The 27988-nt window shown below is 46.2% G+C and overlaps 1 protein-coding gene across 4 annotated transcripts in view; it reads left to right on the top strand.

The window, feature by feature from the left end:
• Positions 1–5746: 5746 nt before the first annotated feature.
• LOC144932897 (partitioning defective 3 homolog) overlaps positions 5747–27988 on the top strand; it is a 211071-nt gene continuing 188829 nt past the window's right edge. For all 4 annotated transcript variants that reach the window (XM_078857312.1, XM_078857306.1, XM_078857298.1 and 1 more), the window contains exon 1: positions 5747–6335. In XM_078857312.1, the coding sequence (XP_078713438.1) occupies positions 6216–6335 (120 nt within the window). In that variant the 5' untranslated portion in view covers positions 5747–6215. The remainder of the gene's footprint in view (positions 6336–27988) is intronic.

The following is a 27988-nucleotide window of genomic DNA, read 5'->3' as shown; positions in this document are numbered from 1 at the left end:
CACCCGTGACGCGTACGTGGTTATCCGCGATGATAAAGTCACTGCAATTTCAAATGTCGTACCCCTCCCCCCCACCTAGAGATCTTAGGATCACCACTCCACAACCCCCACCCCCCAGACGATCACATCTCACCCTACCCCCTTTCACATTCCCTCATCCCTCCCCTCCCACTTTCTGAGAGCCGTTTCCCTCCCTCGCTTATCGTTGTGTCACATGTCCATGTGGCTGTTTGGGTGTATGTATGGAGCGGTGGTGCAGTGATTAGCGCAATGCCCTGTGCACCCGGCAACATGGGTTATTTTCCCGGTCACACTTAAGTAAATAATTATATCCGAAGCTGGCTTTGGGGTCTCCCTCAGATTGACCCGACTTTTAATAAGTGCCTGGTGCGGTGTGTAAACATCAGCACTGGGAAGATAAAGGCGGCCGGGAGTGATTCTGGCGACACCACCACCTCGTCCTTCGTTTCGGTCCTAATAGGTGCTCGTCAACAGCAATTGCCCCCTACAGTCTAGAACGCTATACGGGGATCTTTTTAAATCTACCTGAGTTCAACAGGTTTGTTCTCGTGTTTTCCATTTGTTTTCAATCATCGTAAGTGGAGCGCGAGTGCAGTTGTTTAGCGCACTGCGCTATGAACTCCGCAACCTGCTTTCAATTCCTGGCCACAAACACATCATACCTGAATGAATCCTCGGTCCATCTTCTTCAACCGGTACTCACCAGCTTGATAAATTATGGTCAAAAAACCCCCATGAACGACACGACGCGGGGAGGCCTTCGTCCAGCAGCCAACGAACAAACTGCGGAATATATTGTGTGCATGTGGCTATAAAGTAACCACAGCAAGTTCTATCAGATGGTGTGCTGGCCATTTACTCATCTCCCGCGATTTGGTTACATTTAGAAATCGATTACGCAAATTACATTTGCCAAACCATTACGCAGGCTCCACTAGGTTTTTTATTTTATGTTTTATTAGATGTGTTTATAAAATACAATTAGTGCTGGTGATTAGTGTTGGTGTTATTTGGGGTTGTGGCGACTCGGCTTACAGCTGGGCAGCCAAGGAATGCACCTGCATAGGCAGGAATAAATCTGCACAGGCAGGAATTCACCTGTCCAGGCAGGAATTCACCTGTCCGTGACGAGAGAGCGCAGCGAAGACTACAAACCAATCTCGGACAAAAACTGCAAAGATAAAAAAACATCTTGGAAATGGGAAAGGAAGGGTAATAAATAAGCGGGTTGAGTGCGGAGCACTTGAGACCACTACTGCACCCGAACCCAAACCAACTATCCAACCGGTCACAGTTACTATCCCATAGACCCTGTGCAGTACTCGTGACAGGGATGGCTAAGCCACTCCACTCTTCATGTTTTAAAGCTTTGCAATGACATATTAATCTCCCCGCTACATCAACAATACTTTCTGGCCATCTTAGTCTCTGTTTACATGTGTTCACATTCTCCGGAAGACCGTGGTATAAAGTGTGTGTTGCGTGTGAGAGTACGTCGGAATACCTGGAGAAAAGCCTATTACTCAAATGATATATATTTTATTGCGGAGAACGCCCGCCCGCCCTACCGCAGAGTCGTCCCCTCAACGCCGACGGCTTTCTCGAGCCCACTTGTTAAACCGCCGTCTCCTAGCCATCTCACATTCAGCCCCAGGGGATTTTGGATTGTGCACAAGTGTTTAAGTGATCCACCAACCCCTGGCTCCAAAAGCGCTAGACCAGAAGGCACGCATCGCCACTACGGTCGGATGAATGTAACTCTTTACAGCGGTGCTTCTTAACTTGGGATGCGAGATGCCCTTTCTGGGGGTTGCGAGACATGCCAGATTTGTTGTTAAGGTTAATCATCGAAAAACAAATTAATCACGGGCATGTAAGTACAACTATTTTGTTTCATCAAACATATGTGTTTATTAACATTGTAAAAACTGTAACGATTGAGAAACAAAGGGGGTTGCAAAGCTGCAGTAAAGGTTAAGAAGCACCGGTTTACAATGAGCCGCGCTGACGTCACGGTGTAATGAGCAATCAAAGAATAGCAGTGAAGCAAAATGGAGATGTCCTGGTCTGTTGCAGATTGTCACACGGACTCGTCATCCTGTCTCGTTAGCTTAACAGCGTCTGTAGCTCACTCGCTTTCTTGTACTCTGAGCCGCAGGCACTTGAATTGCAATACAGCCAACGGTGAGACATTAGTTGCTGGCAAAGCGCTCTCAATGCACAGCACGAACACAAAGGCACACCCACATTCAAACACATACTTGAACACAAAGATAAAGACCACCCGTATAACCTCAAGACGTGCTGTTAGCGAACACCTATGAAGGCCGGCATGGCACACGCGGGGTGGGTGGCCAACACCACGCCCGGTCGCCTGTCTCCTTAGTGGCGATGTTTACACATCACACCAGGTACTCATTTGAGGCTGAGTCGACATATACATATAACAACCGCCATTCGCCACTAAGTGGCGTTGACGTCACCACGACGCTTGTGCCAGGCTATGTGCACCCTGAGGCCACGTGAAGTGTCGAACGCCCGCCGGTAGGAGGTCACGGGGCAGACCCGGATGCCACAGGTCGACTGACTGAGACGACGAGCTGATGCACCACCTGTGCCCTCTACTGTGCCAACTTGCTATGCTTTAGCCACCCGGCGCTCCGCTCGTTGTTGTGAGCGTCGCTCCTCCGCCCTCCATTGTTGTTTGAGGGCGACTGCCTCCAACTGTCCAGTAGCGTCCTTCACGAGCCTCCTCCACAGAGGCCGATATTGACACCGCTGGTACCAGTCATCGGCAAGTCCACTCAGCTCCACATCTTCCTGTACCACATCACTCTATCTCTTCTCTAGCCCGTGCCGCGCCCGTTTAGCCCCCGCGATCCGGCCGAACAAAAGCTGTTTAGGCATGCGGTAGCTGGGCATGTGGGCTACATGACCCAGCCAACGCAGCCTTGCCTGCCGGAGGAGCTCACCAATGGGACTTTGTCCACATCTTTCAAGGATTTGTGAGCTCCTCACACAATCCAGACTGGTTAAACCCAAGATGGTTCGTAGGCAGGCCAGCCTAAATGTTTCTAACCGGTGAAAATGTTCCAATAGGGGGGTCCACGTTTCGCAAGCGTAGAGAAGGGAGGGAATGACTGTGGCCGAGAAGACCTGAAGCTTCGTGTGGAGCGATAGACCAGGTAGCTTCCACACAGCGTTACGCAACCGATGAAAAGATAATTCCGCTTGACTGATTCGGAGTGAGACTTCTGCTTTTAAACCGCAGCCGGTCATGAGCACACTGCCAAGGTATGGGAAACTCTCCACTCTCTCCACAACCGCCCTACCACCAATTGGGAGTTGTGGGGGTGGAGTGTCCGATGGTACAAAATACCCAGGCAGGTGCTTAGTTTTGGTGGGGCTGATGGTAATGCCCCACCTTTTGGTGGCAAGCTCTAGCTTCAGCAGCAGCGCCTCCAACTCCTCCTCTGAGTGAGCAGCAATTACCAAATCATCGGCATATATAACATGGTTGAGCAATAGGGAGCCATCCCTTGACCGCACCGGGGCATCGATCAGCTCTCACACACACGCACACTTAAATACACACAGCACACATACGCGCACAAACACACACAGATAATGCACACACTCACAAACACGCACATGCATACACGCGGTGAAACCTACATAACACACATACACAACATATACCCTCTCACAAAAATAAAGACTCTCACACACACGCGCACGTTTTCACGCACACACACACATACGTATAGCGTTTATAACCTCATACCCCCGTCCCCCACTTAACCGATGTGAAACGGGGTCAGAGCTGTTCGCAAGTACTAAGGACATACACGCACACATAACTTATCATCGTCATTAGCCATGATTAATCCACTGCTGGATGAAGGCCTCCCCAAACCGTCGGACCGCGATGTATAACAATCCACTCCAGCACCTGAACCAGATGATATAATAACTGTTGGAAAAAACAGGAGCAAGTGTTAAAACACTGCCGCGCATGCACAATATTATTTGAATATCACCAACGCGGTACATCTTTGCTCAGCTACGATTAGCATTGCTTTGTATTCGCTGAAGTCAAAACAGTATCTTAATTAAGTAAAGTTATTTATTATAAAGTCAATATGGCTCTTTAAAATGCTGTATTTTCAATTGCTCAGTTATGCTTTAATCAATAATGATGCGACGATATTCACGATACGGCTCCTGCCGAATTAACCTCTATATAAATTGGCTTGATCTCAAAAGAAATTTCCACACGCACGTGTATACTCACACACAAACTGACAAAAGCCACCCCCCTTGTTAGTGAGCGCATATTCACGGCGGTACTGTGCACGAGGCGCTGATGGTGCGGTCAAAACCCCGCCCGACCGCCTTTGTCTCCTCAATCCTGATATTTGCACATATACTAATGTGCAAATGTTAATTTAAGGGAAATGTCCATAACCGGTTTGAGGTGAGTCCCACGACTATTTCAGATGATCAACAGATGTTAGCTGCGACCGGGAGTCGAACTCGTGGTGTCGGGTTCGTAGCGCTGCCACTCACCACACCACTCACCACTACTCTGCCGCACTTGGCCCCATCGGCATTCCACTGTGCGTGTGTAAGAGCGAGCACGGATTTACTGATTAACATCAAACAAAAGGCCCCGTGCGAGCGTCACGGTTGGGTGAGACATATAACAACAGCGCGCCTTAGCCCATGTGTGCCTGGTTGGTGTGTGTGTGTCCATGCAGGCAGCGAATTAAAAGCGGACGTGGGGGGTTGGGGGAAAGGGGTTAGGGTTTGAGGCGGGGTTTGTGGAGAGAAGATGGCCTGTAGGCAGGCGGGGATGTGGTGGAGGAGAAGTGGGGGGGATGAGTGGAGGGGTGTTTGGTTGGTTGGCTGAATATTGTTGCGCGCTATTCCGATACAGCGACACACTTGAGCGTGCACCTTATACGCGTGTGTGAGCGAGTCTGTCAGCTGCAGACGAGCGTCAGTGCATGACGTGCAGATAGGTGTACGTTCGTGTGTCTTTGTGTGGAAGCTGCACAAGTGTGAGTGGGGTGAGTGTGCAAGCTGCAGATGGGTGTGCGTCATTGCAGGCGTGTGCAAGATGCGCAGGTGTGTGCAGGATGCGTGTGCGTGTGGGGTTGCAAGCTTCAGAGGTATGTGTGTCTTAGGGGGAATCTGTGACGAAGGACATTTGACGATGAACACTGCCACAGCTGACATCAGTTCGCAAGTGATATCAAAACTTGTTCTGGGCCTCCTCCCCGAGGTCGTCTCAGTCTCACACAATTGCCTTGTGCGTTGTGCAAAATTAAGCACAGAGAGACAAAAGCGGCCATGCGTGGTGATATACCAATCCCTCGTGAGAGCCGTGCCGGTCTTCTTAATCGGTGCTCGGTAACGGGACATGCCCCCGAAAGTCTGTCAAAGTGTGCAGGTGGGATCTTTTTTTTTCATGCAGACTGCAGAGAATGGGGGCTGCACGGGCCAGACGAACCGGGTGGGCAAAGCGTTGCTGCTCCAGCCATCCAGGCAACAACACCCTCCACCTCTCACTCTCTCCCCTCCCTCTATCGCCCCCATCCCCTCCATCCACCCTCCTTCCTTTACCTCGCCTCTCTCACCCACCCCCATCACAACCTCCTCCCCTCCGCCACCTCCTCCCCCTTCCCACCCCCCTCGACAGAGCGCTTTGTTGCGCACTCACGCTCGACAGCCGCCCCCTGACTCTCGGCTCGCCAGCCCCATCCCGAACTCGGCGCGCCGTAAGCCGAGAGACGCAGACACACGCAGAGACGCACGCACGGAGACGGGGAGAGGGAGACAGAGGCAGACCTGGAAAGCAAGCGCCGAGCCGCCACGGCAAGGGCAGAGGAACCGCGGCAAAAGCGAGGAGCCGACAGCCCGCTGGCAATGGAGGAGAAAGATGCTGGCTGCTCTGCCACGGGGAGCCGCGCTACTCGGCAAAGTGCCGCGTGGCGATGAACGACGTGCGGGTGGCTCCGGATTGCTGAGCGAGCGAGAAGACGCCTTTTGTGTTGAGCTGTGATTGTGGCTCGCTGGCTGGCTGGTTAGTTGGGTGACTGGCTGGGTAGTTGGCTCATTGGGTGAGTTAGTGGCTTGAGGCTTGCCTCTGCTGCGCTGGGAGCTATTGCAGCAGCAGCATCAGCATCGCGATGAAGGTGACCGTGTGTTTTGGACGGACCCGGGTGCTGGTGCCGTGCGGGGATGGGGACCTCACGGTGCACGCGCTCATCGGACAGGCCATCACGCGCTACCGCAGGGCCATCGGCAAGGTACAGACTCGCAGAGAGAGAGAGAAAGGCAATGTCTTTACTGCACTGCTTAGCACGTACACACACACACAAGGACACAATCTCTATCATGATACAACTTGCACGTATGCTTTGCAGCCTCGCTCCATCCATTTCGCCATCCATGCCGCATGCCTCTGGCTCTCTGGCCTGCTCCCTCCCTTTTCTCTCTGTCTCTTTCTGGAACTCTTTGGTTCTTAAAAATAAGCAATACATTTTTTTGTTTATTCTTCTACCTACGTGACCTTACCGAAAGAACCAAAGAGTATGGATTGCTGCAGTCACGAAAGCTTCAAATCAATCTTTCTGGAATATTTGACGTTTCGTTGTTATTGCTGTTGTTAGTTATCTCCACACTGCATTTGCATATAATTAGCCGAGCAAGATAAACTTTTTTTTTAAGCTGCGTTAGGAGCATGTGCTGGGATGTGACGAAAGTACTGGCGATGTTGATGCTGTTGCTGATGATGATTATAACGACGTCGATGCTGCTCTCTCCTCTTAAGGATTGGCGCTCAACAAACATGGCGTTTGTGTGTGCACAGAGTTGCGTGGTATGAGCAATGTTTCGGATTGTCACCACCACTCTCCCATCACTCCATCATCACCTTCAGCCCCTCCATCAACTCTGAACTAAACTCTTCCTATGCCAACGTATGCTTGTGTAATAAAAGTGCGCGGCGTGCATCCTCCAGAAACCGCACCGTCTTATCCGGCAGAAAACTGCACTAGACTTTTAATTCGTTGACGGATGATCGTTTGTTACCCATTACTGTGGTGTGGCGAGACTCGCTGGGTGAGTGAGTACCAGGAAACCGTGATAATGATGATTTAGAGATAAGATATTTCCGGAACATATTTTGTGTTAGAACCCCCTTTGTAATATTTACGCGTGTGTATTAATAGTCGAGGCCGCCCTCTGTCGCTTTTACATATTGCTGTTCCTGGTTGCCTTGTCCGCTTGGATGAAACAGATGTGTTGGGTTGCTGCAGGCCAACTTGTATCAGCAAGAAGGCATTTGGGGCAGAAATCCATCGTTTTCCTATTCATGTACTTCTATGCTCCCCGCCTATATAAAAAAAACCCGCACTGATCAGCGTGAGGAAGTATGGTGAAATAAACACCACGACCTACTCGGCGTAGGTGGGAGGCCCCCCTCTAGCAGTAGGTTGTCCATGATGATGGTGACAACGATTGTAATCGAGTACACGTGCCGTTTGCTCCATTGGCACAAGACGACCGTTACTGAGATTCAGGCGGTAGTCTTAGCCCATGCATGCGTGATGTTTGTTCAAACTCGTATTTTGTAAGCGCCAGTGGGTGTTCTTAGTTTTGCTGTGTTGTTTGCAAACACGTATCATCATAATCAGCATTGTGTTTGGCGTGGATTCTGAACGCGTGTGTGGCATGTTCACGCGTGTGTATGTGCGTGCACACAGATTTGTACTTAGGTTTTGTGAGCCCGTGTTGTGTATTGGTCTACATGTAATGGTTTACAGACGTCTGGTGTTTTGCTTTTCTGGTCAACGGCACCACGGATGATTTAATACTGATGCTTACCGAGCCCTCGGCAATTTTGCATCGTTGGGCATATATTGCTGTTGAGCCCCAATGTATAATAGCTAAAAAAAACCATGCTGTTGTCTCTTCTTTGAGTCACAATAGTAGCCATACGTCCTATCAATAGTTTTCTATCATTTAAAATAAATCAATAGCGAAAAATGCAATCAATACTCCCTTCCCTCTGCCGTCCGTGCTGTCAATTTTCTGCTCCTGTTCAAATGCAGGTTTATTGAGACATGTTAGCCTGTGACCGACTCCTCAGCGCAAAATAAACGTCCACGTTTTCTGTGCAGCATATTGTGATGCGTTCACGTTTCGACCCCACTATATGACTCCACATTGTGCTGTACATTCTGAACTGCCTAAATAACTTGCAGGCAAATGCATTTTCCAGCGATTTAAACTTGTGCTCCGAATGTAATATCGTATTAACGTGTGCTGCAGATACACGTATAAACGTGTGTCCCATCTCGATGTTGGAATTCTGGCTCTATTTTTGGAGGAGAGAAAAGGCCGCTGCCAAATACCTGCTTCGGTGCCGCGTTACTCCGCAGATGCTCCCCAACATAGTTTTCATGTACATATGAATGCATTGTCAATCCACTGCTGGATGAGGGCTCCCCGACATCGTGCGGGTGGTGGGGGTTATATGACTGTATTTAACCATTATGGTCCGTGTCAGTTGGTGAAGGTGGAGAACAGCCATTTGGGAGTGTAGAAGTACGGTACAACGATGTATTCTAGTGCACTGCCCTCGTATTGACTACCACACCGCCCTATAACAAACTGTGTGTGCATGGTGATGGTGGTCACTCATACAAGCACTGCCCAGGCTCAGATCTGCGGAACTTTTAAACTCTTTATGCGACTTGGTGCATTCTGAGTGATTTGGTCATAGGGGGCTGAATAGATTGGGAGTCATGTTAAATACATACTATTTACTCTGAAGAACTGTCAGCGTGCTATTAGGATGTGTCACTGCTCAGCCTGTGAATTTGAATAATAGCCCACGTGGTGAAAACCAAATAAATACATCTCTGCCGGCACTGACCTGCTGAGATGAAGGGCGCCGAATTGAATACAGTATTCATATGAACCAAGAAATGTTAAAGACAATAGTGCACGACACTTTAGATATGTATGGCAGCTAAATGCATACGCATCTCAAGGTGGTCATTGGAAACAGTGGGCTTATTTAATTTGGGGGGAGCAAGAGTTGGTCGGTGATAGGCACAATAAAACAGGAAGGTCTAGAGCAGTGGTCCTTTAACCTGGAATGAACGCACCCCCTGGGAGTGCGAGATGCCCTTTCTGGGGGTGCGAGACATGCCATATATTTTTTTAGAAGGTTAATCATCGAAACAAATTAAGAACGGGCACGTAAGTACAACTACTTTCTTTCATCAAACCTATGTAATTATTAACATACATGTGTTAACAATTGAGAACCAAAGGGGCAAGGCTGCAGTAAAGGTTAATAACCACACGTCTAGAGACTGGACTTGGGCAGGGAAATTCAGAATAGTGGGAAAGCCAAATTTAAGCTTTTTGGACTTTCTAGAACACAATTGAAAAGTAAACCATTGACTCGGTCATACGTGTGTATATGTATTAGATGTGTTTTCCTTATTTAACAAACGGCTCATTCACTGAACATTTAGGATGTCCGACACATTTCCCATGGGGGAATTCACAGTTATTGTTGTCGCTGCTGTATTGCCCACGTGCGTGTCTCATTGCCAATATAATAGCATTTCTGTCTAATGGCTTTATTTTTGTGTCAGAATCTGGGTTATCGAGTGGTTCAGTGTCACATTTAGAACACTTGCGAGATCAAAATATTTTGTATTCACCACTCTCCCCATCCCCTCCACTCGTGGAACACAATCATCAAAAATGTAGGCTCCAGCCCAGGTTTGACCGGCTCTGAATTGAATTGTCATCTTGGCTGCGTCTGATTATTGGTGTAAAATGCACCATTAACCTACAGTTAGAGCGTTTGTGCATACAGAACCCAATACATATGGGAATTATTTGTGTAATAAGTATGAATAACATGCAGCATCCACTGCTTCCTCACTTCTGAGGATGGCTCGTCATCCTAAACGGTGACGCTTTTTTTGTTAATTATCCCGCGCTAGTTGGACGTAGTTATTGACCAAAAATACAGTATATTTATGTTTCTTACTGTTCTTTACTATTCATGATGTACATATGTAATCGATTATTTAAGTACATTTGTGTTCCAGATCTTCCTTGAGAAAGAGACTTGGTCTCAATGGGCCTTCACCCAGTTTTACAGAGGTCATCTTTTTTACTTTTTTTAAAGTCCTTTGCCAGTCCACTGCTGGATGAAAGCCTCTCTATCCCATGTCAGTCATGGGATTTGTTTAACCATGCTGCCTGATGAGGGGGAGGGGCAGCGTAGTGGTGGGGTGACGCTGGAGGAGCCCAGGGCCAATTCAGATATCGCTCCCCATTCATGTTAGCCGTGGCCAGGAAGAGAACTCGGGTAGGCATGTTATTCACACAACCCACTAGCCACTATGAACCACCGCTCCACCCCATCTGTCAACTTCGTATGTAAAAAATATGCATAGGTTGATGCTGTAGGCCTATTCCTGCTTAGTTTTTATTACTTAATTAGTTTTCCCATGTACAAGCTTTGATCTGTTGTTGGTCCTGAGGCAGTGGTATGAATTTCATGTTATGCTGACAGGGCCCAGTTTCCCACAGCAGCCATTGCTGATTGCCCACTCATTGGTGCAGCAGCAGCAGCGGCAGCATCAGATGGCCCTCACATTGTCAAACCCGGAAACTGCACGAGGCGAATTGCCACAAAACGCGGTCCGAACCCTTACAATTATTATCTAGTGCTATCTCAAGTGATCCACCCCGGTCTAATTATACTTAGTCTTGGTTTACCCATTATTGGTATTCATCTATGGCTTTACATATATATGATTGTGACCTATTACAGAGGCTAGTTGTAACTAGTGACATTTCTATATAGGGGGAGGGTGCTGAGAGGGCATATGCCCCCCCCATCTGGAGGCAGCTGCTCATGGTTGCAGAGGAGGCACTTGAGTTCAAGTCAGAGGTCATCACGGCCAGTGCCGATGACACCGCCACATCTCACTGTCGCTTCCTTTTGCAGCAGTGGCCCAGTCAACACCTGACCTCCAAGATCTGCTCTTCCAGTCTCTGTTACAGGATTCTTAGTGATGGTATGAATACGAATGCACCCTGCAATATGAGGTGGTGCCCTCTATTTCGCCCTCTGTTTCCAACGTCCTAATATCCCTACGAGCTCTGATACGTCTCATCAGAACGTGACACGAGCAAGAAATTCATATCCGATGTGGACATGGGGGGGGCATGACGGGCGGCGAGGGATCAGATCTAAAGTTGAAAAGTTAAATCCGAGAGTGGCGCAGGTGGAGGGGCGCCTATTCCAACGCTGCCGTGTATCATGACCGTGTAACCCAAGGTCCTTTTGGAGCCCCCTCAGACAGGGTCCTGAAGCCAATCTCCATCGCCGGGGAGGTGCCTTATTGATTTAGTATTGGATGCACACAAGCGGAATGCGTCAAGTTCATTGCCAACACCTGGGCTTCTAGATTGAGTCCGTGTGTTGTAGCGGCACACAGGTGTGGTCGATTATTACTGGGCAAAGAAACTTACGTAAGCGCTGCATCCCGGCTCAAATTATCTACAGCCGCGTGCTTTTATATAAAAAAAAGAGGCAGGGTTAGTGGCACCAGCGACAAACGTGTGCAAAGAAATGTGGAGAGATGCATGATTGTGATTACACTGAGATTACACGTAGATTCGATAACGTATACACAGGTTTAAGACGTAATTTGACTGTTAATTAGATGTTTTTTGTTCATGTTTTTGTTTGTTGCGGTTGCACCCGAATCAAGAGCCGCATGGCTCACAGGGTTATACCTAATAAGTGAAACTTAAAACTGAATTAGACTTAGGTAGGACATGTCCGTTAAAACAGATAATGGATCTGAGAGATTGAGCGATGAGATCAATTCGTGTGTCGGTGCTGGGTGGATTGTTGCAAAAGAAGGGCGTGAGGGATGGCACAGATTGGGGATGCCTTGCTCTAGCAGAGGATCGACCATGGTTGATAATGAATGAAGATTATTAAAATAGTCTCTGCCCTCCTCCACCTCGCCTCTTTGTTGCCTACTTAAAACGATCGCGATTGTGGGGAAATCTCAGAAGTGACGGAGATTACGATCTCCCCACTGCCTTCAAGAAACTGCTCACTTGTAAAATAAAAGACTGGTGAGTCCCTACGTGTTGTGATGAGTGTCAACATTCAGTTCCTTTGTTGGCTGCACTGAGTGGTGTGTTGAATCATACGCAGCTGCTTGGATGTGGACATATTTCATTGTTGAATTGCGCAAGCGAGTGCCACCGGAGTTGAGGTTTTCTTGGTGAGGTTTTCTTGGGGAGGTGTGTGATGGGGGTGCGGGCGGTTAGCGTGCTGTGAATCCGGCGATCCGAGTTCGATTCTCGCTCACGGCCAACACCATTGACGAATAATTGAACCGGTCCTGGGCATTTCCTCGGTCGACTTGGCCTCAACTAGTGTACTGTTCCGGCCTTCATAGGTGCTCGCTATCAGCACTTGCTCCAACAGTCTGTTAATTTCATACAGGGGATCCTTGTCTTTGGGGGTGGAAGGGGGAGATGAGAGATCAACCCCGATGTTCTTCCCCACCTCAAGCCACTTCCTCCTGCGTATTCCAAGTAGATCTGCAGCTACGGATGCTGAGTACTCTGGCCTTCCGGTGTGATTTGTCGAGTTAAATAACCAATAACTCTCACGGATACAGTGATTGCAGTGGCTTAATTGGTTGCAGCACTCGTAAGGTTTTACTTACTTTGCGCAGGTGTGTCTTTTTAATCTTTCATTTAAGTTTCAGGGTAAATATTTATCGGTTTGAAAGCATGTTAAATAATTGCACCTCCTTAATGTTCGGCGTAACCGAACGACAGGCACAGGACAACAAGTAACATGTTACACATCAAACTGATTAATGTAAATTTTTCATCAAATGATCCCTGGAATGGTTCCCATGTCACATTACAAAGGGCTTTTTGTCCTTTCATACAGTAGTTACAGAGTTCTGGAGTGGCTGGCTTGTTTTACAGCCCTTTATCAATCCACTGCTGTATTAAAGCTTCCCTATGTTATGTTGGTTGGTTATGGGGGTTGTTTTGACTACTTCACGTTGGTAAATTGCCAAACTTTAGAAGTAGTTGCAAGTTGTTGTTTCGAGCTCTGTAAGATACATTCTCCACCACTGGCACCCACCCTTCACGTCCATCTCTGAATGAGGATCTTGAGCGGGTGAGCAGGTTTTACTAGGGAATACATATTTTGGCATTAATTTGCAGTTGCATCTTCTGGACTTTGAACACAAATGTAATCTAATTTTGCCAATTCCCAAATGCGGGTATAAAGCAACACTTTTGATTAAGATGAGTTGATGGTGAATGGTTACAGATGATCCCGTTTAGCCAGTTGCCACACTGTCATAAGGGAGATCCGTGGTGCTGAGTAAGCACAGTTGCAGCAACAAAAACAAAAACGACAAAAACGTTAAGATTGCAGAGAATGAGTACAGGATCCTTTAGCAATATTTCACAACTAACAAATGGGGTATTTAACGGTAATTAACAAAAAGCACAAGACTAAAAAAGTGCAAAAGTGTGCTATCTGTCTGGATTTCTTTATTGCAAAACAAAAGTCTCAACTGGCTGTCATCTAGTTTTCAAAGTGTATTTTTGTAATTAATTGATATAATTAGTTTTTCAGTCCGGGATGAGTTTATCTCATTAGCATAAGGAGTGAGAGACCTTTAAAATTCACAAACCAGAGCTGCGCTTATGCAAATTAATGGGCAAAGCTATTAGGCCCTAACCTGCAAGCTCTCTGTTAAAATTATGTGCGTTACAATCGAGTAGCAGTAGCTGCTCCTGTGACGTCTCTTGACGTTCACAAGCAAACTTATATTATTTCAGAATTTGTGTTACGTGATTGTGGCATTAACATCCCAATATGGGAGAGCTTGTCCGCTAAGGGTCCTCCGGCTAGTGGGACCTAGGGAGGCTAACTTGACCTGACCCAGCCAAGGTCCTCGGGTCTGGCCCCCGGCTCCAGGTCTTCCAGGTGGCTTCTTGAGTCTTCGAGTGGACGACAACTGCCTGGCCCATTTACGGACCCGGCTTTTATTCACAGTCCCAGCTCACTCCGCCCCAAGCCACACCTTCTGTCTGGAATTTTCCCGAGGGACCTGGAGTGTGATGTCATCCCCCCAGTCCCCTTCTTGCGGTCTGGGGTCTGCACCCCTGGTCACGATGCTCCCTGGGGATTACCTTGGCCCAACGGCCCAACTTCACCTACCTAGCCGTCTCAGCCTCCCTTCCACCACCTGTTAACATGGGGCCGGTACTACCGGCTATGAGTAGTGGCGATCGCACCCAACACTGCCACTACATATGGACGGGAATTGTAATGGAATGTCAGCCAAAGGAGAGAACATGCCCCTTGGGAGGACAATCACTGCAGAGTTGGGGCAGTGAGATTAGTTCATGCGCACGAGATGCAATGTCACATTGCAGAACCATGATAGGTGGTAACTGCATGGGGGGGGGGGTTCTTCATCCAGCAGTGAATAGACAATAGCTGCTGATGATGATGACGATGAGCTTTACATTTGGCTGTACAACCCATGAAACAAATACATTCCTAAATGACACGGCAACTAAGAATTGTATTAAATGCATTTTAATTAATTTGTGTTTAACATGTAAGCCATGCAATTATCTGCACAGTATTTATAGACGATCATTTTTAAAAGTTATCAAGTGTGAATTTTAAATGGAAAGCATAAAGAATGCAGTGGAAAAGAACAAATGCCCCTCTACCTCCGAAAATCCATAGATTACTTTGAGAGCAATACTACACAGAAAGGGATTTCCAGACAGCAGGTGCTATTGTGGCCATAAGCTTGGTAGTTTTTAATTTTGTCTTAGTATGACATGAACGTCAAATGACACCATTGTACTGCATGCAATATTTATTTAAGTATTGTTTGAGGCCACCAAATTTCAAAATCATGGCCAAATAATTGTTGGCAGCAGTAGAACAATGAGACTATTTTGCTGGTTGTATCCATGTTAAGAATCGTTAGTAGAGTTTAGCCATCATTGCTGAATTGTGCCTCAAGGGCTTTTGTGTGGTCAAGCCGTCCATGATCACTGTGGTGAGAGTTTGGCTCTGCTTAAGGGCAACGATAAACCAATGCCAACACTGTCTGTGATTGATGACAAATTAATCGGATTGTAAATTCTGGTGAGAAGTGTGCTTGTTACTTATCGTTGGTAAATACCATGATCATGCAATAAGATGTTAACTACCTTGCCTAGTATGCAGGGGTCGTGAATACAATAATCTATGATTGTACTACCATTTCCAAACCACATCACACCAAATCCCACAACATGTGGTATTCCCATTCACGTACTCCCCAGGCCGAAGCCTACTTAGGTTTCCTAGGTGTGACGAGATCAGGTGCATTCAGGGTGACTTTTGATGGTCTGGTTTTGGTAAGAGTGTGACAGTTGGAGTACTGCTTTTCATCACTGCTTGAGCGCAGTGCCACTTGTTCCAGCGCCTTCAGGCCTGTGAACGTGACCGGCTTTCAGCCACAGCCGTTGTTTGGGTTGGTGGGATTACAGCTCTTGGCCTTCGCGTGTCGATCCCGCGCGTGTTTTGTTGAGCTTTGAACGCTGAGTGATCGTTAGTGCATGCATCTGTGAATGTGTGTACGGTAAGTGGGGAGTGGTAGTGTCGCGGTTAGCGCGCTGCGCTACAAGCCCGGCGACTCGGTTTCGATTCCCGCTCACGGCCAACACCAGTGACGATTATCTGAACCGGTCCTGGCTCCTCCCCTAGGTCGACTCGGCCTCAAATGAGTACCCGGTGCAATGTGTAAACATCGGCACTTGGGAAACAAAGACGGCCGGGCGTGGTGCTGGCCACCCACCCCCTCGTGTGCCGTGTTGGCCTTCATAGGTGCTCGCTAACAGCACTTGCCCAACAGTTAAAGGCTATATGGGGGATATTTGCCTTTGCGTGCGACAGCACTTGCCCCAACAATCTGTTAAGGCTATACATGGGATCTGTCTTTGTGTGCGAGACACTCGTTGGTGGATGCTGCTAACCTCGCGTATTTCAAGTGCCCCCTCTGTGTTGTCCCCCTGTGTTCTTGCGCGCACTTTCTTCGTGGGGGAACGTGTGGTAAAGTGGCATCGTGGTTCGTGCGCTGCAATACGAACCCGACGGGCCGAATTTGATTCCCACTCTGGGTAGCATCGGTGACCGCATGCCCAAAGAGGTGCTGGCCCTTATCTCGATTGATTCAGCATAAACATTTTTTTATCTCATTGGGGTCGTGAAGGGAGTGTAAGCAACAATGGGGAGACAAAGGCAGCCGAGCGTGGTGCGAATGACCACACCGCCCCCACGTGTGGTGTGTTGGCCTCAGTGGGTTTTATCTAACAGCACCTTCGCCAGGAGGTTCTATTTACTTGCGTACGAGGGGCCTCTCCTGTCTGTGTATTTTGACGCCACATTGTTGACTTTATCCACAAAACCCTTCTGCACACCAAATAGGTGGCTGATCTGCAAACATTTGTATACATTTGTATGTGACGCTATAGTGTTAGTGTGACATGAATACACACTGCCATTATCTGGTCCGTATGGCTCTTTTCTTGTTCACAGTTTGGAATTACTATTAGTATTAGGGGTTAATGATGCATCGATGAATCAAATAATATTGATTATCAAGCTCCGGACACATGCTTTACATCGTAAGAATGAACACGTTCTTGATATGCGTTTGTATCATATTTACAGTAATGCTGGTACTGCCGGCAGGCCACTACATTCGTCACGAGAAATAAATAAAGTACGAATTTTGGGAAAATGTATCTCAATCCTGAATCTTAACAATTTGTTGAATCATGTAGTAGCTGGTGAATCCTGACACCTGCAGTATTATGATAATTACATGACCGTATTCTCAAGATTACTATACGCTCCAAAAAGTATTTACGGACTCAAAACTTGTGTCCATTGTTATATGGATCCGGTCACACACGCACACACTTACCGCAATATAAGCGTACCCCCAAGTTTTGCATTAAAATAAATTGGGGGAGGGGGGTGCACTTGTAATCTGGAGAATATGATAAAAGTTTCAATTCCGATAAACATTGGTATTGTGCAATATTCTGAGGGGGGGGGGGGGGTATCTTCATGTAATTAGCGAAAAGATCATTGTGGCTGACCATGTGAGCCAGGCAGCTAAGATTAGTGTATAGCCTGAATTTCTATTGGGCCCATTGAAACCATACCACCCCCAACTGCTCTAGCCTGGGTGTCATGAAGGTGTGAACGTGTGCACTTTAAATGTGTCCAGTCCAGACCAGAACACAACAGAGGAAACAGCAGGGAGATCTGCCAAACATCGGCCCAGTGTGAACCTTCTGTTGTTTCGTTCACCGTATGTGACTAACGAAGGGGAGGGGAATGGGGGAAGTATATTTGATTTGTTTTTACAGTTTATATTTTTTGATGTTCTCAATTCAAGATGAAATGAAGTCATTAGTGTTGAGCAGTTTCTGTACATGTCTGCTGTCAGCAGCGCGTTCCAGCTACAGGAAATATAGAAAACTGTGGTCGCCTGGCCATGCCCCGTGTGGACGCTAGGCAAACATATTATTTTTTTACTGCGACATTTTCATAAAAAAAAAAATCTACCTGATATCAATCCACTGCTGGATGAAAGACCTCCCCATGCTGTTGGTCATGAGAGTTTGTTTTAACCATATTTCGGCAAGTGCGATGTTGGTGACGGTGGGGGCGATTGGTGGGGGGTGATGTGCAGGATGGGTTTTTTTTTATATCACTCACCTCTGGTGTAACATGGCTGGGAATCGAAATCAGGTTACCAGGTTTAATTAGACATTACAGTAATATTAGTATACAAATGGCAATACAGTTAATTAGGCCAGGGGCCAGAGCAGCAACAACTGATAACCACCGAAGGTGAATGAATTACTTCTTAACCCCACTCATTTCAAATGGTCACATTATTCACTGTTTTTGGGCACACAAATAAATTGGAACTATGAAAGGTATGTCACCTCAGGTGGTACTGACGAGTGACATATCTGGTCTGGCCTCGTGGACTCAATTTCTTTTCGGATGGTTCTATGTTTGGAGTATGCAGCAGCTCGCACTTAAAAGAGACTTGTGAGTTCAAATCCCTCCTGACTTAAATATAGGAGTACCACTTTCTGCTGTAACTGTGACCCATGCCCACCGTGGATCTTTCTGCCCGTGATCGTCCTCGAGTGCACAGTGGGGGTGGTCAACAATAATTAACAAAATGAAAACCGATGGTTCTCCGGCGTGATCTTCTTGCTCTCCACACTTGGACACTAGGAATCCAGGAGACTCCGTTCACACACGTTGGGTTTATTGAACCAGCCTCTCCAGCACACGAGTATGTCGGACCATCTGAAATTACCAAATTTGCTGTCAATTTCACGCCCCACCGATCAAATCCCTGCGCCATGCCGAGCCGTTTCAAAAAATCCACAACTACATGCAAATCTGTACATTTGAACTCAGAAGCTGCCGAGCGGCCATTTTGAGCCCTCTGCTCTACCACTTTAACAATATCATTAAATGATACGAACTTAAAGCAACTTATCACAAAATAACTATTTTTATCACCAGTATTCCAGTCATCCATTATTTGTTATAACGGGTGACTCCCCTGTGCACTCAAATACGCTACAAATACTAGTTGAAATAATTATATAATATGCCTCACGCGAGTAACGTCCTCCAATAAAGTTTCCCGCGCAAACCCCGCCCGTTCACATAATATTCAAACTAAATTAATCTCATACCTGAAACGATCAAATGCGCTGTCAACTTCACGCCCCACGCCTCACCAATCACATCCCTGCGCATAGGGGATTAATTGCAGGTTTTGAATTATTTGTATTTACACCAAAGTTAACCTTGTTAAACTCTCACATCCAAATTTAATCTCCAAAACCTTAATTGTAAAGGTTTCCCGGTAGTATGCACTTTAGTACTAATAGTTATTATCCTCATCAATTAATTTAGACGCAAGTGTTAATTTTATGGTTACAAATTGTATGTGTAGGGAGATCCCTCGTTCAGCGTCTCACCTGCACTACGCCGAGCCGATTCTAAAATCGGTGACGTAACACGCCGACTCAATCACATCGAATCAATCAATAAGCGTGTTCACGTGAAGTCTCTCCATGGCACCGGTCATCATCTCAGCAATTTGTCAAGAATATTTTCAAAAGAAAATAAAGAGGTTCTCCTTATAATACTGAAGCGTGAAAATATGCACAATTTAATAAGTTAATAACCACACAGGTTGCATAATATGCATGGACTTGCCCTCACCATAGGAATGAAATTATTGAATGACTTGAGGAGGGTGGTGGGTCGGTAGTAAGTGTTATTTCATAATTGCTTAGAAGATCCTGGAGTGCAATGAATTCCCCAAGAAGCTCACTAGTAAAGAGAAAGCGGGATGGAACACATATTCTTAGTTCTTAGGTTTTTTCGGTAAAGTCACGTAGGTAAAACATTAAAATTAATAAAAGTAAAATAAAATAAAAATCACGACGTTTCGGAGGCAACACAAGCTTCCGTCTTCAGGTGGAACCGTCACAGCCACGACAGCTGTATCAAGTAAATGAGAGATTGGAACACCTTTGTCGCAGTGGTTCGTGGCTTCCTGGGCAATCACAAGGTCGAAAACTATGTGGAGCTGGTTGAGACTCTGGTGAAGAACTATGGCACAATGGGCTGTAGGATGTCCCTCAAAGTCAATATCCTTGATGCTCATCTTGATAAATTCAAGGAGAACATGGGAGCGTATTTGGAGGAGCAAGGCGAGCACTTCCACCAGGATATACTGGACTTTGAACGCCGCTACCGAGGACAGTATAATGAGAACATTATAATGAGAACATGATGGGAGACTACATTTGGGGGCTGATTCGTGAAAGTGATTTACAGTATAATCCTAAATCTCGAAAAACTACTCACTTCTAAATCTTTTTTTGTTATTTTTGTATTACTTTAGCATAAATACATGTTCATTTTGATTCATATGTTGTTTTTTTCTGACTTCATGTCAACGAAAAGACACAAATTTGCCCGTTTTCTCATTGAAAATAGGTAAATTTCAAAATATCACTGTCCTGGTCACAAAAGCAAACTTTGTGGGGAATAATAGCCATTTTCTGTACTTTTGAGGCATAAGCAATTAGGAAATAACACTTAAAACCCATGAACAAAAAAAATGGTTACAGTGTTATCACATGCATGCTGGCTAAACAGTCTAACAATAGGGTCACCTGTCAAAATAGGTCTTGTTTTTTAATGTTGTGTAGCCGTCCATCTTCATTACTTTAGAAATACACCCTTATTTAATACAAATAAATGCACCTCGCGCACACGTGCGGGAATGTAGGATGTTTTTTTTTCTTATTCGAAGTCTGAACTCTTGTGAGTCAAGTCTATCACGAATGCGCACTGATCACACATACAGAGTAAGCTTTTAGAAATTCCGCCGTTTGAAATATGTTGCTAAACTGGCTCTGACTCAATATTGGAATCTCGAACATCTGCCACTGGCAACAGGTTCCAGCTGTTGATGCCGGAGCGCCCCAGTGAAACCGCGCTGGCCGCATACCCGCACAAGGATTGCGCGTGGGCAGAGCAGCAGCAGGATCATCGTGGGCTGGGGGGGATCGTCGACAGCGTCGATTGGGAGTCCTTTGAGGCTGGTATTGCACACTGCTCGGTGAGATAGGATGCAGCAGATCGGGGGCAGGCTTGTATACAAACAGGCATAGTTTGTAAATAATGTTGCGTTTGACAGGCAGCCAACGTAACATGTCTCGTATCGAGCTCGTGATCGGATAAAATTCCCACTTCGAAACTATCAAGAGAGCCGCAGCATTGACTGGAGCGGAGTGCACAGTTTGCAGCTGTGCTGAGAGTCGTACTGTAGGATCTTACCCACCCACCCCACCAAAACAACACAGCATAACTTCCACACGTGCCGTCAAACAAAACTCTTTCTGCAAAAACACTCCGCTTGCAAAGGCTTTTGTTTTCCTCTCATTTTACTTCGCATTCCGAGCGTTCTTGAGGTTTTGGTGGAAATTCCTTCGTGATGAGAGAGGTGATTTTTTTCAATACCTTTCTCTCCAAAATGGGAGGTTGTCGCCAACCAGATAAACACGGAACTCTTGCCTTGCGTTCGTAAGGTAATTTTAGTGTTGACTGTACTGTCATGTACTGTGTGTACTTAGCAACGGTGACTATATGAACTGAAGTGAATATATCAGACACTTCCAAAATACTGGCGTAGCTGTTAAAGACGAAAGCTTTAATGTGGCCATTTCCTGTTGCAGGTTCGTGGGGCAAGAGATTTATAACTTTACTGGAACCACGGTAGAATAAACTTGATTACCTTACACAGAAGAAGTGAAATCGTCACCGGATGGTTTTAGAGCAATATTCTACTTTAATTTGATTCACACCTTGGAAAATATACTTAGCTTTATCTGGCCATTCGCGGTACTCCAGTGGCGTCGTAAATCTCGAGTAGTTGGGAGGGTTTCACCATATGAAACATTAAATCCCCATATTATAAATTGTGTCAGATGCTTAACCGATATTTCGGAAGCACCTGATAGGTTGACCATAGTCTATATGACACGCAAGACCAAACGAAGGCACCGTTATACAATTCGGTGAATTCAATGATGCTCCTCTTATCCACGTTGATGTGGGGACCACTATTAATGGATACTATTATACGTGTTTAACATTCCTGTTTTCCCCGTGGTATACCGGCAGATAAACGAGGATAATAGAATGAGGTACACACTTTTGGGAGATTGATTCTGGATGTTCCTCTTGTCCATTACAAACATCGAATAGGTAGATTCTATCAGCGGGTAAAATAATTTCCACAGATGGATTTTGGACTACAGATACTCGGAGCAGCGGGCCATAGGGCCGTGGATAAGTGGTGTTTCTCTGATTACTGATACCGTCATGCATCTGCTAGATTCCATGTTTTAGGTGGGTCTCCACTTATCACCAGAATCTCTTGGCTTTGACAGCCCAGAAATATCCATTAATACAGGTGCCCAGTGGCATTGGACTCACCTGGGGTCCACAGCAGCAGGAGCAGAATAACTCTATGCCTGCTGGCTGAGGGTCCATTGTTAAATTGAGCCAGGCTGTTGCCTACGAGCCGTCCATATGATTTAGGCACCAGTGAGTTTCAGTGGCACTTGGAAATGTTCATAAAATGTAACGGTTGAAGTCTCTGCCCAAAGACTCAATGGTGGGTGACAGAACAAGCATGTGGTGGTGCTCGCATGACACACACACAGACGAAACGAAACAACAAGACTTCACAATTTTGGCAAATCGCCTGATGAAGCTGATTGTTATCACTAGCGAAACGTCGTGCTCAAATTGTAAATGTTGTGGGTTTACTCTCCAACACACCGGTGTGCTGAAGTAGTAACTAATTGGCACGTTTCTGTTTACGTGATAAACCTCACTAATTGGCTGTGTCCGGTTGTGGTGGGTTAACGATCTAACCCAAAAAACTTGTATTATAGATTACACGCACACGCACAGACACGTGCATGTAAGCACCACATACAAATGCTCAGACTACATGCACTCTCTTCGACGAACCTCTCTCTCTCTCTCACACATAGCCTTCACGGCCTGTTGGGCGAAGTGCTTCTCGCAGGCACCCATGAAAACTGGCATGGGGTATGACGTGGCCAACACCACACCTGACTGCCTTTGTCTCCCCAGAGGCTGATGCTTACAAACTATACTCGGTATTAATTTAAGGCTGACTTGACGTAGGGGAGGAACATTACTTATTTGTATATCGCTCGTCAGTGGTGTTAGCTGTGGATTGGGAATCGGATCTGTGAAGTCAAGTTTGTTGCACAGTACGTTGTAAATGTGCATACAGTTCAATATTTCTAAAACTGTCTGAGATTAGCATTGTCCATATTTTTAAGGTATAGCTCATCATCAATACAAGATCACTCTTGAGTTCTCACCAGGTTCAACTAAATATATTTGAAACATTAATATTGAAGGTTTCTGGTTGCTTCCACTCGAAATTACTCTGTGAAGACAGACACTGACGGACCGACTCACAGATGGACATACACATTTTTTATAAGGGCATCAAAATATGATTGCGACTTCGGGCCTTGGATAACCTCAATATTATGCAAATCCCTAAATGTCCCCCCCACGCCACGAGTAATGTAAAATACCTTACTAAATTCACAATTGCTTTGGTTGCAATTTGCAAGGAAGTCATTCAAATGCAATGCAAAACAACTGTAGGCTTCTTCATAGACAAGGAAGGTTTTTAGGCCGTCTTTGAGATCTGGTTGTCACAAAGGCTAAAAGCATTCCTTAATGCCGTCGATCAACAATGCAGTATTCATAACAAACAACTGACATGCACTTACAATACGATCTTCATGAAACGAATGAGAGATGACATTTTTTGTTTGCAATTAATTTGTTTGCTCCCAAGCTTGGAAAATAAATGTCGTGGTTTTGGCCGGCGGTTGTTTGTCCATATGCTCTGCTGAGCTGCGTGTGGCCAAGACATGCTTGCGTGTTTCTTTCAGGAGCCACGAGGCCGATTCAATCACGGGGGAATTCTCTTTGCTTGCAGTCATTTATCCGAGGACGACAACATTGGGGTTGTCCAGACAACAGATTTTGGTGCCAGTGGCTGGACTCTGCTATGCTTTTCTACAGGGATTTATTCTATTGCTGTACGTGTAAGATACTGTATTTAGCAAATGTCTTGGCGACGTTATTTTTGTGTGTGTTAAAATTAACTTGTGGCAGGATAGCAGCCTGCTGCAGTGGCAGCAGTAATGTTGGAGTGTCTTGTTTTGGAAAAGGGTTGCTGTTTTAATACTTGATATTGAAATGCGCTCTCCGCAATGCCTGGCCTTAATTTATCACCACAGCTAAGTGATTACGTGAACAATGATAGTGTGTTATAGAATGACATCATATACAGCGGTGTGTTATCTTTATGTGCGCGTTCGTGTTTTTGTGTGTCTTTGGGTTTGCGGGCCTTCATAGGTGCTCGCTAACAGCACTTGTACTAACACCTTTTTAATGCTCCACGGTGGAGCTTTGTCTTTGGAGTGAATCAGTGGGGAGCGGTGGCGCAATGATTAGCGTACTGCGCTAGGAAAACCAGTGACCCAAGTAATATTCCCGTTCGCGACCAATTACATTGACGAATATTTGAACCGGTCCTGGGCCTCCCCTAGGTCGATTTAGCCACAAATAGGTACCTGATGGGGTGTGTAAACATCGCCACTTGGGAGATAAAGGCGGCCGGGCATGGTGTTGGCCACCCACCCTCTCGTGTGTTGTACAGGCCTTCATAGGTGGTCGCTAACAACACCTCTGATTCGTACGGTGATAAAGAAGTTCATCATACATACATACTTGTCCCAACAGCCTGTTAAGGCTATTCGGGGGAGCTTTGTCTTTGAGTTTGAATGAATGTTTGTCTCTGGGCGTGTCTTTGTACATGTCTGTGTGCATTTGCACGTGATTTTTCTTTGAATTTTATGTGTTTGTATGTACGCGCATCATTATTTGAATTCATTTGTCTTTGTTTGCATATGTTTGTCGTTGTGTACATGCATGCCTTTGTGTGCACGTGTCTGTACTTATGTCGGCGTTTGCGTGTTTGTGTGCTTGACTTTGCGTGTGCGAGCGTCTGTTTGAGTGCATGTGTGCGTGAGGTGACACCATGGTAACAATCTCCCAGACATTCACACATCCACAGCTCAGTTCCGTTAAGAGCAATTTCCATTTACACTAATTGGATGGACGTAGGCATGCTGTGTGCAGCTGTAATTCACGCCCCTGTGACCGCTTCAGCAAGGGCATTAGCCGATTGTGTGCATCCTCAGGTTCTCTGATAGCTGGATCAAAAATGTGGGCACCTGATTAAAATTAATTCTACGATGGCCCCTTCATAAGCCTGAGTACATGGAGTCTCATATTATTAGTGTTTGCGAGTTCGCCGAAGTGGTATTTAAACCAAAAAAAACCTATATTTTTTTGACAATAATATTTTTTATTTAATTTTAATACATAGATAAAGGTGGTAAAGGCTACAGCCCTGTAATTGCTTGCTCACAGCACTGCTGGTGGAGTGGCCTATGCAAGAGGGAGCTCTGGGGAGCCCCTCCAGAGGGTGTTTTTTGCCTATTCTTCCACGCTTGCCAGACGTCTTGGAAGCGGGTTGGGGAGTGCCAACACTTCACAGCAACACACGTGACATGTCAATGAACTGCCAATGAACTGCCAATGAACTACCCATTAATACTGCAGGGTGGATTCAGGCAGGTGGGGCGGGGGGGGATTTCTCAACCACCGCACGTAAATATTGAATCCCAGGGACCTTTGGATTGCAAGTCCAGTGTCGTAGTCGTTACACCAGGGCAGCATCCATCTCCAATAATGCATAAAATGTTAGAATTATCTAGACACTGTTAAAAGAACGCTCGCCGCACAATCCATCATCCCCTTGGGGTAGATAAAACGAGACTGACCCACGCCCCCATCATATACATTTGGAAATTTCACTGCAGACTCGGTGTCACAGCTGAGATGGGCGTCGCCCAATGCTCATTTTAGTAAGAAATCACTGCGACTCTTTCTGAAAGCTATATTATTTGAAGGACAGCAATTGTATAAAACATATAGAATAAGTGCCCATCATTATATAATTATCATTGGGGTGGAACAGTGGTCTGTAGACTGCACTTTTAACCCATTGACCTGATATTGCTCTCTGGCAAATGCTAACATCAGTGGTGAGCGATATCAGAACTGTTACTTGGTCCTTCTCCAACCCAGCATTTACCAGCACCGTGCAGTATGGTCCAAACAACCCCCATGGCTGGCATGGCACGAGGAGGCATTCTTCCAGCAGTGGATTGACACTTTTCATTTATAAACAAATGTATCATTGCCACCTATTTTATATTATTTATCTTGAAAAACCAACCTCGCATGATTCGGTTACTCCCTTCGGTGCCACCGTATGGATTTTTTGTCATAACATTGCTGGGGAGAAAGAGCAGTCAATGAACCCGTCACCCAGACACCGACAGTGACCAATAAAACTGGGGATTTTTTAAATATTGTTTTATTGCATCATCTTTGCAAATCACCAGTGTCTGCAAAACACGTTCAGCACATCACCATGCAAGCTCGCCAACTGAATATCGAGTGCGGCCACAAACACACATACACGCTACATTATATTAGCACACGTGCATGCAGTGCATATTTCTAGCCCGTGCATTCGTACGCAGACATTAATGCTCTTCCACGTACGTGCACAGCCTTTGGTGGTGTGCATCTCTCGGTTACTCTCTGTTCCGCGCCATAACGGAGCTTAATGTGATTTCTGCCCAAGCGGCGAGTTTGTGCCACTCTGGGTGCGTGCGGCAGGAAGGTGACCCGGAGAGTGATATTGCAGAGTGCTGACGCGCTTTGGATGTTCCAGTCTTTGTGCACGCCCTTATGAGTGTGCGTGCGCACGTGCTTGTCTCTGTGTGTGTGTACATGCTGTGTGCGAGAAAGTGTGTTTTGTGTGCATGATTCTTTCCCTTGTGCGAAGTGCACGTTCTTATCTTTGTGTGCATGCGTAAGTGTGTCCGTGTATTTGCACACTCGGAAAGTGTGTGCCTTGTATTTTTTCTCAAGGGTGTCTGCATTTCCTCGTGTGTACTACATTTGTTTCAGTTTGCACAGACCTTTGCTCGCTCGTTTTTGACTGTGCTGGCTAGGCTGGTAGCTTGCGCACGCACCGTGTGCATGAGTCCTTTGTTATGAATGACAGTTTAATTATTTTTGTGCTGCATGCGTATATGCAGCCATGCATTCGTGTGAATGCTTGCACGTTGCCAGAGCATTTGCATGCGAGGTGGGTGTGTGATGTGCTGGTGCAAGGCGTGAGCAAATTGCCTGAGTTAGATTGCCAGGCACCCCATTTATCTTTGGGATGTATTACTGCTTGGCCCTGCTGCTGTCTGCCTGTCATTCTGCCACTCTTCTACCAGCCGACCGTTTGTCTGACTGCAGCTCACATGGTTGTGCGCGCACGCGCCTGTGCACTGATGAAGCTGTATACTCTGACCATACAGAGGAGTGCTATTCCAAACGGAGCATTCATTAATTGTCCCAGGTTTGCATGAATATTGCAAATCATTGAAATACTCCAGGTTTTCCGAACAACACATGGTGTCTTAATGAGCTCTCGCCTCATCTAAATTTTTACCAATCACTTTATAAAGTTTTATGCACACAAGTGTATATACAGTATATTCTTTGTTTCAATGTTTTTCCCAATTTAATACATAGGCTTTCACGACCAATATCAATAATACAGGTTTTTTTATTGGGTTCGATCACGTAAATATATATGTGTCGTTAAACCCGCCACCACCCAACACAGCCAATTAGTAATTTTTGTCATGTAAACAGAACATGCCAATTTGTTACTAGTGTAATTACATGATAACACCTGCTGGCTGGGAAAGAGAAGCACGGGCATGGTTAAGACGACATCCAATCGGAGAGGGAGAGGTATCTGGGGCAAAAGTAATAGGTGGGGTTGGCCGAGATGCTCCAGGAACCTGCTCGAAGGTTCCACGAGAGTGCGTGGCCGTAGGCGGGGCCTAGCCATGCCTGGGGAGATATTAGGGTGAGCGGGCCCGGGGCCCGGGTTTCGTGTGTGGATTCTTGGGTCCTGACTGCGTCACTGCTCGCCGTCATCTCTCTCCGTCGTCCGGCCAC

Source organism: Lampetra fluviatilis, chromosome 1, assembly GCF_964198595.1.
Source record: "Lampetra fluviatilis chromosome 1, kcLamFluv1.1, whole genome shotgun sequence".
In the NCBI taxonomy this organism is placed as follows: domain Eukaryota; kingdom Metazoa; phylum Chordata; class Hyperoartia; order Petromyzontiformes; family Petromyzontidae; genus Lampetra; species Lampetra fluviatilis.
Note: the sequence above shows the minus strand (reverse complement) of the source record. Positions and strands in the feature narration are given on the sequence as shown.